The 14,153-nt window shown below is 43.1% G+C and overlaps 1 protein-coding gene across 1 annotated transcript; it reads left to right on the top strand.

Moving 5' to 3' along the window:
* The first annotated feature begins 7,986 nt into the window (after window positions 1-7,986).
* PENK (proenkephalin) lies at window positions 7,987-13,654 on the top strand. Its single transcript, XM_004465265.4, has 4 exons — window positions 7,987-8,260; window positions 8,349-8,406; window positions 8,799-8,936; window positions 12,679-13,654. The coding sequence occupies exons 3-4, from the start codon at window positions 8,802-8,804 to the stop codon at window positions 13,339-13,341; spliced, it is 798 nt and encodes a 265-aa protein (XP_004465322.1). The 5' UTR covers window positions 7,987-8,260; window positions 8,349-8,406; window positions 8,799-8,801; the 3' UTR covers window positions 13,342-13,654.
* Window positions 13,655-14,153: the final 499 nt, after the last annotated feature.

Here is a 14,153-nt window from a genome sequence, read left to right as displayed (position 1 = left end):
GTCAAATCACTTCATTTTGCTTCTCAGATATAGTTCAAGCTATGAGACTCCCCAGGGTTTTAAATTCTGAGTGTTTTCTGATGGTCTTTTGAAATCTATACCAAAATTGATTTGATCTTGAAAGTGATTCTTTCATTCAAAAAACTTTGAGTAAGTGATTACTCTGTACAGTCTCCTGTACTTGCAATGAAGAGGAGAATATGAGAGGTCACTTCAGCAAAGGGGAAGGAAAATGCACTATTATTTATAAGGCAATCTAACATTAGTACTTATGAAAGTTTGTCCTTCCATGTTAGCAAAAAATAGAACTAGTAAAAAACAGTTGAAAAATAAACTTTAAAATAATACCACTTATAATGATCAAAAAGTAGGAAATATTCATAGATCAGAAGAAAACCCAATTGTTAAGATGTCACTTCTTCCAAAATTCTTCTACAGAGTTAATATAATCCAACCAAAATCCCAAAAGCCTTTTTTGTAGAAATTGACAAACTAATGCCAAAGTAATTTATTGGAAATGTAAGGAGCACAAAGTAGCCAAAACGATCACACACAAAAAGAACAAAGGTGGAGGACTTAGTCTATTTGATTTCAAGATTTACTGTAAAACTACAATAATCCAGATAGCAAGGAGTATCAGTATGAAGAAAGACATATTGTGTAATGAATGAAATAAAGATCCAGAGAATTCAGAAACAGATCTACATACATATATAGGTAATTGATTTTCAACAAAGTTGCCAGGATAATTCAATGGGAAAAGAATAGTCTTTTCAATAAACAGGGCTGCAATAAGTGAATATCTATTTTGAAAGAGAAACAATGAAATCTGATCCTATCTCACACCACACACAGACATTAACTCAACATTTATCAAAGACCTAAATGTAACAACCAGAATTATAAAACTTCTAGAAGAAAATAGGAAAAAGTTTTCAGGACTTGGGGAAGGCAAAGATTGCTTAGGACACAAAACAGCATGAGCTATGAAAGATAAATTGATAAAGTGTTAACTTCATCAAGGTAAAAAAAAACTTCTGCTCTTCATAAAACACTCTTAAGAAAATAAAATGCTGGGGGGTGGGGGCGGTGGGGTTGATTGGGACCTCATATTTTTTTAATGTAATTTTTAAAAATAAATAAATAATTTTAATTTAAAAAAAAGAAAAGAAAAGGCAAACCTCACACTGGGAGAAAACATATAGAACTCGTAGCCAGAAAAGATAAAAACACAACTCAATCATAAAAAGATAAACAACCCAATAAAAATGGGAAAAGTATCTGTAGAGACAAAAGATATGATAATGACCAAAAAGCACATGAAAAGAAGTTCAATGTCATTAGCCACGAGGGAAATGTAAACTAAAACCACAATGAGATACAACGACCCTTCCATTAGAATGGCCAAAACTAAACATTAAAATTGAAATGGGATGATTTCTAGATCTCTTCACTCACTGAAAGTGAACACAGAAGCAATGACAGATTTGAAAGATAAATGACTAAAGTGGTTTAATAAGGATATATTTGAGGTGTCTGGGGCACATGTACATTGAGATATGTTCCTATAGACATAAGAGGAAGCTGAGCTGGAGATAGAGACTTAGGAATAATTAATACGTAGATAAGACATGAAGGCTGGGAGTGGAAAAGTATTTCCAGGCAGAACATGGGAATTGAGATGATGAAGCCCAGGACAAAACCAGAGGGAACACTGGCACGGAAGGAACAGATACAGGCAGAAAAGTCCAGGAGTGAGAATAAAAAGATACAGCCACAACGGTTAGAAAAAATAGTGTCAGAGACACAGGGAAAGAGTTTTGAGAAAGAAGGAGTGGACAACCATGTCAAATACTGCAGATATGACAAGTAATGTAAGAACTGAAAATGTTTCATTGGATTTTCATCTAAAAGGCTATTAGTGACTTTAGCAAATGTCATTTCACTGGAGTGGCAGAAGCAAAAACAAAATTGCAGTGGAGTAAGGAATTTATAGGCAAGGAAGAAGGACCAGCAAGAAAGTCAGATGAATCTTCAACAACCTTAAGTGTGAGGAGAAAGTCAGGAAAGAAGTTGGCCCTGATGGACAAGGACAAATTTTGAGAAACTACCCTTTTGAATAAATAGAAGAACAAGCAAGTTTATATGCTGCAGACAAAGGAGAGAGAAAGGAGACGTCAACGAAACAAGCTTCCTAAGGATGTGTGGGGCTGTCCAATACAAAAGCAGAGAATGTGGAATTGGAAAAAGCAAATATGTGGAAGGATCCCATGGCAACAAGTTGTAGGACCACTTGCCTTGATGAATGAGCACTGATCAATGGATTAAACTGTCTGTGCCATCTTTAGAGGAGGAGGAGGGATGACACAGGTAAGAGGTGATCCTACACACCCCGACTCTGCCTCATTCCTACATTTTCTCTGGGGCATACGAAGCTGAAAACATAAACACATCGCATGTGAGGAACAGAAGAAACTCTCTTCATTCCATCTCTGAACAGGTCTCCTTGGCGAGCAGGCTCAACAGTGAGCTCACTGTAGGAGTGGCCACTGCAGAGGAAAGAGGATGGACGACAAGGTCATTGGCCTCCAGGTATGTCAATGGCCCTAAGTGGCCAGCTACTCTCCCCCCAACAGAGACCAGAGAGCCCAGCAAGATGTCAGCCCTCAGACTTCTTGTCCCTCTGCCACTTTTCCCAGGCTACCATATTTGCACATCTACAAGCCTGAGAGAGCTCCCCTGCTTGCTGCAGCCACCCACCAAGGGAGGGGCAGAGGAATCTCTTTCCTTCCTCGACTCCACCGCCAATCTCCCCTACCCCATTCCAAACACAGCCTTGGCATGTTTCTTGTGGACAGGATAATGTTCCCTAAAGGCATGCCCAAGTCCTAATGCCCAGTCCTGGCCATGAGGTCCCATTTGTAAATAGGGTCTTTGAAGAAATTGTTATTAGTTAAGGTGTGAACTCATTTGTGAAGAGGATCTTATTTAGATGAGGCCAAACTCAAATCAGGATGAGCCTTAATCCACATGGCTGAAGTCCTTAGAAGCAAAGGAAATTGGACACAGAAGTAGAAGAGGAAACCACAGAATGAAGCAGATCACTACATGAGGAGGCAGAGATGCAAGCCAAGAAATGAACACTACAAATTGCGACAAGCCAGCACCAGAATGCTATGGATACTGGAAGAAAACATGGGCTATCAAGTCCTTGATTTTGGGCTTCTAGACTCCAAATGAACAAGACAACAGATTCCTGTTGTTTAAGGAACCAGTTCTGTCATGTTTGTCATAGCAGCCCTGGCAAACTAAGATATCACATCAAGTCAATGGCTCATCCTTACTCTGCTGCACCATGAGAGCTGTCCTACCCAAACAGGCTTCTTATCCCTCCGTGCCTTTGTCCTCTCTCTCCTGTCTTCTATACTTGTTTGTACCCTGCTTTCCTCTGGAGCCTCAGTGATCTGGTCCAAACACACTACTGTACCTTGTTCTCCCATAATTTGCTTTGCTACATGTAAAATCATTGGTGCTTAACGCTACATGATGTTATCAAATAAAATAACAAATAATAGGAGTATGTGTGCCATCAAGAAATCCTCTTTTCTAAGACTATGTTATTACAGTTTTAAGAAGTAGCTTGTTTATGCAGTTACCATAAATGGCACAACCATTATAATTTTTTATTTGGGGTCTGAGATGCACGTAGATAGCCTATTTCTTTCAACCATGATCAAAATACTCTACTCACTTCCTTTCATTATTTGAAAGCTTCACTGAACCAAAAAAATCACAGCTCTGAAAGAAATCAAGAAGAATATGACAATCCAGGATTTTAGAAAAAGGCACTTTGCTTCCTCATTTCAAACTTAACACAGCACAATAACAAGGGTCATTAATATAAATTGAATGTTTGCATTACATGTATTAGTTTTTCCTTTAATCCATGCAACAGATCGGATTTATTATCCCCATTGTACAGACAAGAAAAGGGAAGTATAGAGAATAAGTACCATTTTGAAGGTCACACAATCAATTGATACGGGACAAAAGGAAACAAAATGAGCATTCATTGATCCTCTCTGATCCTCACACTTAATAGCAAAAGAATTGTTTTCCTCAACAAAACTTGCGTTAAGAAGCTAGTTTCTAGGAAATCTGCTAAGATGCTTCCTGGGTTTGCTATTCTACCAAGTTTACCATCTGCTAGTAACTACAGAGTAAAAAAAGGGCATGCAATTTAACTCTTCTCTTCCTTTATTCTATGTCACACAAGACCACGTTCTGTTTTTTACAAGAATCATGTAGATGGAAAAACATTTTGGTCTAAGCTCGGAAATCTATATATAGTAGGTAACAAGAAAGTATCAATGAAGTTACAAGTGAGCATCTACATACAAGGTTTTGAGCTCTTTCCCTGTGCAGTTCTACAAAAACATTTGCCTTCCAGAGCGCACCCCATGAGCATGCAAGCTATGGAAGGTGTAACTACACATAGGAACACATGAAACACTTATTTAAACAACTGCTTTTGCGAAACTCTGGGCTATTGTTCATTCCCTCAAGAAGCTGGTAACCTAGAGCCTCTCTGCCTTATTCCAATGATCTATTATTATGCAAAATCTGTTAAGAACCTCTTTTCTAATATTGTGCAAATTGTTTCCTCAGTGGTTGTTCTCAATTGCATTAATAATATTCATATTAACTTATGAAATCGTATTCCTTTATTAATTTAGTTAATATTCCGAGTGCTTCTATGAAGGCCCTATTGATGGAATGTGGAATTTGGTTTGGGAAACAATTGAAAAACTAACCAAATTTCAAGCTTTAAATAGGTCTGTGGCCACCTGAGCAATACAATTTTTTAACATGGCTTTTTTTTTGATGTGGCTATTAAATGGCATAAAGATAATACCAAAAGTCATTTTTAAAAGTCAAGCTTCTGGAGAATTCCTATATTTTCTTTTAATCTAATGAATCAACATATAACTTGCTTTATTTATGGTCTAATTACCTACTACTTGATTTCAAAATTGATCTTTTCCCTCTCTGAGAGTTTTAGGCCAAACTCAGGGAATGTATTTCAATTCCAAGTTAACAGTATACAAACAGGGCTTTCAATGTGCTTTGTTTCGTTTCTCTTCCCTGCCGTTTCAGTGTTCTCTCTCTCTCTCTCTCTCTCTCTCTCTCTCTCTTTCTCTCTCCATCCCTCCCTCCCCCCTTTTCTCTGAAACATTTTCTATTATTTAAATTCAGTTTTAGGCAACTCTATACCAGGTCACTTGTTTTTCCCAAGGAGTTTGTTTTGCTTCCTGGAATTTTGAAAATGAGAATGTACCAGCACTTGCTTTCCTTACTATGGTGAAGTATCTCACTCAGACCAATGCCACCTAAAGCCTCTCTGCTACTGTGCTCTGAACCAAGCTTGGAAATGAATCCCGTAGCAGTGATACTTCACGGTAACACGCCCAGCTCACAGAATCCCATTTTCCAAAACATGCTCTAAGATTGTAACTGAAAACAGGCAAGTCGCCCCTGCCTCTGGCACAATTCCAAACATCTGAAACATTAGGACGTGGAGCTTTTGTGCTGAAACATTACACAATCCCCAGAGTACAGAACTGCTATTTTAAATAGAAAGGGGTAAAGAGAAATAGAGTTCTGTAATAAAGTGTGCATGTCGGGATGACTGGGAGAGGAGAAGGGAAGACTGGGTACCTGAAAGATGTCATTCAATTTAGGCATATTCCATCCTGGAATTAATGGGAGAGAGCAGCACTAACAAGACTTCTTTTTTTTAATACCTCATCTATAACTCCCAAAATACTTGAGAACTAAGATAAAACACCACTTACCATTAGGGTTTTAAAGGTCACATTTCATGGTCTCTGGAATGAATCCTCCTTCTCTAATACTTGGGACCCTCAGATAGGACAAAGGTGAGGTCTCAGTCTCGACTGGAGAATCAGAATTCTCTGGGTTAAAAGCTTTAAGACAAGCTCCCTCCTTCCCTGTTTTGAGTCTTCATTCTGGAACAGCGTTCTCCCAGAGTGTAGCTAAAGTCTATTTGTTCTTAGGAAGTACATAAAGGATGGTGAAAAGATGGATTCCTTAGAACGCATTTCCACCATTCAAACATAAAGCAATGAATACAAAAATGCATCACCTTTAGCCCCCAGGGCAGATGGAAAGAGATTGTCACTGGGTGGGATTTACAAAGCAAGGTCCACCTCTCACCATTTCTTTGTGTCAGTCAGAGAACCAACACATTTTCTGAACACCTATGTCCCAGGCATCAAGACAAGACCTGAAGGACTGCGCACCCTACTACTGGGGCAGGCCCTCTCTCCCCTGACATTTAAGGAGCGGCAAAGAAAGATGTGCAAAGCCCTCCAAGAGACACCAGCTCCAAACAGAAACAAAGTACCACCGAGGGAGTTACCAGGGAGGAGTCTGGAAGCCTCCTGCACCTGCTGGGGGGGGGGTCACGTGACCCTTCTAAGGGTCAGTTTTTCCCATCTAGAAAATGAGGAGTTGGAAGAAATTATCCCGCAGGTCCTTCGGGCCTTAAGACGCCGTTTTTCCATGATTCTGGACAGTCCTCCGTGGGCACCCTAGAGAAAAACCACTTGGTGGGATAATACACACGTATACCCCTCACCGTTCTGCCCCTGGTTATAGGTGATCAGATCTTGGGTGACTGCAGATATGTCAGTGCTTTGATACAGCAGGTTTTCTTTTAGGCAAGCTGTGCTCAGTGCATTCCTTTTGCACCGAGTACTTCCTTTACAAACCCCAGGGAACAGGCAAGAAGCAACCAACCAACCAACAAAAACTCGTTTAAGAAACGAGAGACCGAAGCTTTCCTTCCGTTGGGGAGAGGCAACGTTGCTAAACACACCACCACTGCCCTTGGGTAAAGACCCTGGAAGGTGGAAGGAAACGTACTTCTCGCTTAAGCCAGCAATGCCGGTTCGCCCGCCCCCACCAAGGGCTCTGGTTCCCTGCGGTTGCCGCCGGGCTGCGTCCCCAACCCGGCCAGGTGAGGGGTGTCTGCAGCCGGCGAGACCCTGTCCCTGGCGGCCCGAAACTATGCGGGAGAGCGCTGCCCTCTAGCGACCAAAATGGGGGGATGCAGCGCGTTGGTCGCGCTGGGCGGCTCCCGGGACCCCGCGCCGTTGGAAGTGGTGGTTTGTCCTCCGCGGAGGGACCGGTAAAGCCCGGGGACTCTTTCTCTGTTTGGACTCGGGGACTGTTTCTCGTTTCGCTCTGGGGTCAGCCGAGATGGATAGATGGATGGATGGATGAATAAATCAAAACACCATAGATGGACGAGAGACCGACGGGTGGATGGTGGGTGGTTTGAAGCTCGCTCTGTGGCCTTGCTCTGTGCCAGGCCCATTTGGTTTTCTCCGGGACCCTGATTCCCATACTACCTCTGTCCCCATTTTCCAAATAGGGAAATCGAGGCCTTGGAGAAGGTACGTAGGTTGCCTCTTGGCAATCTTTGACAAAGCCAGGAAGGTGCGCAGCAGGGGCCCGTGACAGCTCCAGCCTCCCGCGTGGGCGCTCGGCCTCCCCCATTCCTCCTCACTCCCCGCTTCCGTGCTTGCCTGGGCGCTGCGCTATCAGGAAAATGGAGAACTCTGTCCCCAAAGACTTTAGGAGTTCCGGAAAGTTTCGCTAATTCATAGCCATTTATTGAGCGCCTACTACGCGCCTGACGTTGTTCGACATGGCGTGAAGGACCTCGGAGCCCAGTGGGGAGACAGGCTTGGATAAATGACGACAGTAGCGGGGGTTGTGCTTGGCCAGACGGGAACCAACCAGGGCGCCCCGGGAGGAGACCGGGAAGGGCAGGTCACCCGCGCGCGGAGGGTCGCCAACGCATTCCAGAAATCTAAGTGCACCCCCTAAAGCCCCCACGGCGCAAATCATTGGCTCGATCCCACCCCTGCCTTCCCTCCGAAGTCCCAGCGACCCTACAGGGGAGCATTCAAGCGATCCCCAACGACAGCCCGGGCCCTGGGGGGCAGCTCGGGAGTCCGGGACTACCGCCCCCTCCCTCGGGCTGCCGCGCGGGCTGGCGTAGGGCCTGCGTCAGCTGCAGCCCTCCGGCGATTGGGGCTCGCGCGCCTCCTGCGGTTTGGGGCTAATTATAAAGTGGCGCGAGCCTCCGCTAGCCCCCCACCGCCAGGCGAGGCAGGCGCTCCGAGCCCCGCCGGCAGCGCGCCCCGGCGACCACCGCAGGACAGCGACGGTAAGGACCGCGCGCGCTCTCCGGCCGCACGGGGCTGGCTGCGCGGGACGCGCTCTCCTCACCTGCCCTCTTCTCCTTTCCCTTCCAGACTCCTTCCTGGGCCCCGCCGTCGCCAGCCAGCGCGGTTGCATCCGAAAAGCCGCAACGTGAGTGAACTTGCCCCAAGCGCGCAGTCGCTGCGTGCGTTTGCAACCGTCTCGCCTGCTCGGATTCGTTTTCCGTGCCCTTGCATGGGGTTCCCCAACTTTCTCCGGGTCCCTATTTGTGACCCGGATCGCTGTCGCGCCTCCTGCGCGGGCTCTCGCACTTGGTCTCGGGCGTTCTCTTCAGAAGCCGCCCCGGGCGGAGGAGAGCGCGCCGTCCAGTTAGCTGAAGGCGAGCTGAGCCGTTCCCCGGCCTCCCGAAATGGCTTCGGTGGGCGGGTGGGACCCAGGAAGGGGACGCCCCTCCCCACGAGCTCTGGATCCTCGAACGCCCCAGGTGGGGTCCCTCTGCGCCTGGGCAGCCTCGGAACGCACGTCCCTTTTTTTCCCCGCAGCCCATGGCGCGGTTCCTGAGACTCTGCGCTTGGCTACTGGCGCTCAGCCCCGGGCTCCTGGCCCTCGTTCGGGCGGAATGCAGCCAGGACTGTGCGTCGTGCAGCCGCCTGGCGCGCCCGGTTGACATCAACCCTCTGGTGAGTGTGTCGCGGGGAGGTTGAGCAGGTGGCGGCGAGGGTCTGTGGACCTCCCCGCCACCGTCCGCTGCGCGGCGCGTCTCGGTCACCTGCCGCGCGAGCCGCAGCAGTGCAGACCCCTAGAGGCCCGTGTGTCCCGTCTGTTCACCGAGCACTGACCGAGTCCCGCCCTAGCTCTCAGTTTCTGGCACCTACGGCTACCTAAGGTCGGGGAAGGGCGGCTGTGCCTCCACGCAAAGCAGGTTTGTTTACCCCGGGGATGCGGACGCCCCGAGGTAGGCTACTTTCAGCACCTCGGAGAGCACCGGGTGGTTGCCTCAGCTCTCCAAAAGGACAATTTCCAACAAACCCCTGATGAGGGTCCCATCCCCATACAACCATCCTCTCATCCTTCCCACCAACTCACCCAGAGGAAATGTGGCGGTGTCAGGGTTGTTAATTTTTATTACCGTCGCCTGTCTTCAGACTTCTTTTCTCCAGCTTTTCTAGCCTCAGTCCCTCAAGCCCTGGCTCTTACCTGTGGATAGGAAAGAGCAAAGGGATGGGAAAGAGATAAAGAGAGAGGAAGGGGCAAGCGCAGTGGACGGCAGTTGTCTTACCGGCAAGTCACGCTGGTATTCAGCTCGTGTCTTGTTTTGACTGTACTTTGGCAATACTTACTAAGACAGCCGTTTAATTCTGTCGTGAAAATAAACCACAGGAGAGGTTAGACGGCCAGTTTAAGAGGTGGTGACAGTCCAAAGATAAGCCCCACCACCAGAACAAAAAGTCCATAACAAAAAAAAAAAAAAACTCTCGTTTTAATCATAGTCCATGGCCCTCGAATAACCCTTGGGGCTCTGGATGAGAAATCTCGGGATTCTGGGCCCACGGTCCTTCATTTGAACTAGCTCCCCAAATAACTCCTTTGCACTCACTTCACAATTTGATGCAATTCTGTGATGACTTAAAAACTCAATGGAGAGTTATTAATCCAAGGATGGCGGCTCCACTTGAGCCTTTGAAGAAATTTTATGTATGTAGTAGATGCATAAAATGAAGAAGACTACTTAGGAAAAGATTCCAAATACATTCAAGGCATACATTTCAGATGAAATGCTTTTTTGTCTGACTTAGCTGGATCCATTTATTTTTCTGTGTGCTAATATGGCCTTAGAGAAAAAAGATACATACATAGTTTGAGAAAAATATTCAGACCATGAGAAAAATGTTTCCCCTTAGATCAGGAAATAATAGTCTTCGTCCACCTTTCTTCTCTCTACTGTAGACCTGTGCTTGTAAGCCATGCCAACCCATGCAGTTTGCTCACTGCTGGACATGCACAGAGTACAACCACAAGTCTCTCTTTCTCTGAGGTTCACATAAACCTTAGGTGGATTCTAGTACAATTTTTCAAATCACATCATCTAAGCTCAGATTTACGTAAATTGTGTGATTCAGTGGAATTGATAGGACTGATCTTTAACAATGCTTTTTCAAATATTTCATTTAATCTGTTGATTTCACCAAGCTCCCAAAATGCTGCTAATCTTTCTTTTTTCCATTGTAGAGGGATTTGAACAGTGTTCATTTTCTGGCAGACAGTACTTCCCTCAATATCACCAAAAACTGCGATTTCTCTCTCTTCTTTCCACCCCACCTCTCACCATTTAATTCAATTTTAGTGGGGAAATTAATTGTCTTTTCCAAAATTATCCTCACTGCTTTTTATGCTGTTGTTTTTGTAACTTTTTATTATTATTTTTAATCCAGATGCCGGTGTGGCAGTCACAGGTAATATAAACAATTTGAAAAAAAATAGATAATAAGAAATCACCAATAAAAAGATCAGTCTTGTAAATAATAATGATTTTGAATAATAAGGAATGGATGCATTTTATGTTGGGGTTTACACCTAAGGTTGTTTTTTCTCAGTGGCAAAGTGTTTGTTAATGGCTATGTTGCTAAATTACAACCGTTCTGGAATTTTAGCTAGGATGCAAAAGGCAAGTGGGAAATGAGGTGGCCTAGCCAAAATGTGTAGTAAAACCAATTTTTCAAATATTTATTGAGCTTCTACCATGTGAGAGACATTGGTGATTGGTTCTGTGGAGTGTGAATGGATGAGCAAGCATGCAATCACTGATATCCAAATTGAATTTACCATTAAGTAAGGGGAATTTACCATCTAATATGATATTGACCACATAATACAGACTATGATAAACACTGTAATAGATGCACAGGTAGCTAGCTATAGGTACATTTAAATTAGCACCATTTCTTTAATATGAGTGTGTATTTTGATTATTTGTTTTGATAGAACCCCAAATCATCTACTTTTAAAAGACTTTGGTAAATGTATATAAAACATGCAATGTTGGTTTTTGGCAAAGAGACTATTGAAATTTTATTTTGGAATGGAAATATTATTGCCTCTTGAACATCTCAAGTTTACCAGTGATGCTTCATTTTCAGTCCGATATCAAAACTAACAGATCTATTTTAATTAAATTATTTTTAGATATTTTTAAAATTTTAATGATATATTTGTCTTAGACACAAAGGTTAAATAATCAAATTTAGAGCTGAGTACATATTTACCCTAAAAGACGTGTTGTATGAATAATGTTTTCTCTGATTTTGAAAATAATATGTATGTATTTTTTATCAAGGTACTGGTATATTTTTAAATATCAAGAAAGAACCTGATTTTTTCATCTATACCAAGGGCTAATATACTGGATTCTATAAATAGACTTCGGGTATCATGACTCTTTTCTGTGCCCAAATGATCTGTTGAATAAAAGAGAATCTTTACAAGATCATTAGAAAATTTTGCCTAATGCTTCCCAATTATTATAATTTGTTGTGGAATAAAAAGAAAAGAATTGTATGCTGATTATTCCTATTTTATTAAATAATGTGACTTTCATTGGAAAAGATTTTTTCTGCATGCCAGTAACTAAATGTTAAAAGGGAAAATGTGAGTGATTTGAATATTTGCATATGTATAACTTCATATTCTCATCATTACAAACATTTGGTTAAGATGATAAAATCTGTTTTAATTAGTCAAAGAAAAAAGAAAAGCAAAACATCTCTACTTTCAGCAAGTCTATGTATCATAGTACAAGTAAATCAAGGATTTTAATCAAGTTTTTAAGATGTCTTCCCATCCTTGTTTTGAAATTGTTGTTTTTCTTTAAAGACTGCAAGTATTAGCAATAATATCGGGCACCATTTTGAATACAATACCAATTCGAGAAGCAAAGAAGTCTTACATTATAAATATTGATTTTATCTGCAGCTAACTTGATAATAAAAGGAATTTTAAGGGACATGTGCCTAAATAGGTAAAAAGAAATTTCTCACTTTGGGTTAGAAAACTCCCAAATGAAATGAAATGGAGTGGAAAATTATCCAGTGAAATTAGATTGTGAAAGCAGCCAATCTAAGTTAAACTAGGGTGGGGAAAACCTTTTTAAAAATATTGAAATGGCACAGATACACAACCTGGCAACATCCAAAGACAAATTTATCGTTTGATTCTACTAATACCATCCATTTTCCCCCTTTTGGTTATTATTTGTTTCATTTGCCTGCCCAGTGTGATGAGAAGTTTTGATAAGAAAAAGGGGATGATTTTATTATATGGGGATTTCCATCACAAAGCAAGCCTGCTGTGGTCCACAAAATTTTGCATTTACTTAATGAAATCCTGGAGACCTCTGTTTCTCATTAAATCAAATTCGTTTTCCAGGCTTGCACACTGGAATGTGAAGGAAAACTGCCTTCTCTCAAAACCTGGGGCACCTGTAAAGAGTTTCTGCAGCTGTCCAAACTGGAGCTTTCTCAAGACGGCACAAACACCCTCCAAGAAAATGGCAAACAGGAGGAGAACCATTTGCTGGCCAAAAAGTACGGGGGGTTCATGAAAAGGTATGGAGGTTTCATGAAGAAAATGGATGAGCTGTATCCCATGGAGCCAGAAGAAGAGGCCAATGGAGGCGAGACCCTTGCCAAGAGATACGGTGGCTTCATGAAGAAGGATGCAGAAGATGATGCCCTGGCCAATTCCTCAGATCTGCTGAGAGAGCTGCTGGCAACAGGGGACAACCGCGAGAGCAGCCACCACCAAGAGGGCGGCGAGAATGATGGAGAGGTGAGCAAGAGATATGGGGGGTTCATGAGAGGTTTGAAGAGGAGCCCCCAACTGGAAGACGAAGCCAAAGAACTGCAGAAGCGATATGGTGGCTTCATGAGAAGGGTGGGTCGCCCAGAGTGGTGGATGGACTACCAGAAAAGGTATGGGGGCTTCCTGAAGCGCTTTGCCGACTCTCTGCCCTCAGACGAAGAAGGTGAGAGTTACTCAAAGGAAGTTCCCGAGATGGAAAAGAGATATGGAGGATTCATGAGGTTTTAACACCCTTTCTCCTTGGTGACCCCAACCCCAGCAAGCCTTCCTCTCTGCCCCAGTGAGAGACTGCCTCGTTGACTGTGTTTCCTGTCACGTGTTGCTTGCACTCTAGAATTTGCTTTATTGACTGGATAACTAAACATCTCGAAAGCTGTCATTTCAGGTTCTGTGTTTTTAGAGTCTTTAAGCTCAGCATTGGTCTATGGCAGTTATCTCATTTTCAGGCTAAAATAAATTTTGTTACCTTCTCCATTATTTTCCACAAAACATCAATAAATGCTTACTTGTACATAGATATAATAAACCCAAGCATAACGTTCTTGTGAGTCTCTCCTTTTCTAAGGTCCTCGACAGCCTTTGGGTTTCTACAGTAAATTCTAGGCACAGAGACAGTAAAACTATCTGCTTTTGACAGAATAACTGCTGGGCCTCTTTCTCTCCCCACAGCTGAGTCTGCAAACACATTTTCATTTCATTCTTTATACATAAAATCTTAGGTGAGTAAACACCATTGGCTCAAAACAGAATATATTTCCACAGTCATTTCTGGAAACCATATATGTGAAGATAAATCAAAACCTAATAAAGGAACTGGCTGTGTGTTATATAGAGACACCTGCATTTATATCCAGATGTGCTTGACTCTTTTCTTCAGCAAAGTACTTTAGAAGTCGATAAGAAGCCACACATAATTTAGCCCCTTTTACAAATGAAGAAACTGAAGACCAGAAAGGGTAAGCAGTTGGCCCGAGGTTGCCCAGCAGTAGAAGAACAGAAACAGAATTAAATCTTCAAACTTCTTGATTGCAGTCAATTCC

This window comes from Dasypus novemcinctus, chromosome 14 (genome assembly GCF_030445035.2).
Source record: "Dasypus novemcinctus isolate mDasNov1 chromosome 14, mDasNov1.1.hap2, whole genome shotgun sequence".
Classification (NCBI taxonomy): domain Eukaryota; kingdom Metazoa; phylum Chordata; class Mammalia; order Cingulata; family Dasypodidae; genus Dasypus; species Dasypus novemcinctus.
Note: the sequence above shows the minus strand (reverse complement) of the source record. Positions and strands in the feature narration are given on the sequence as shown.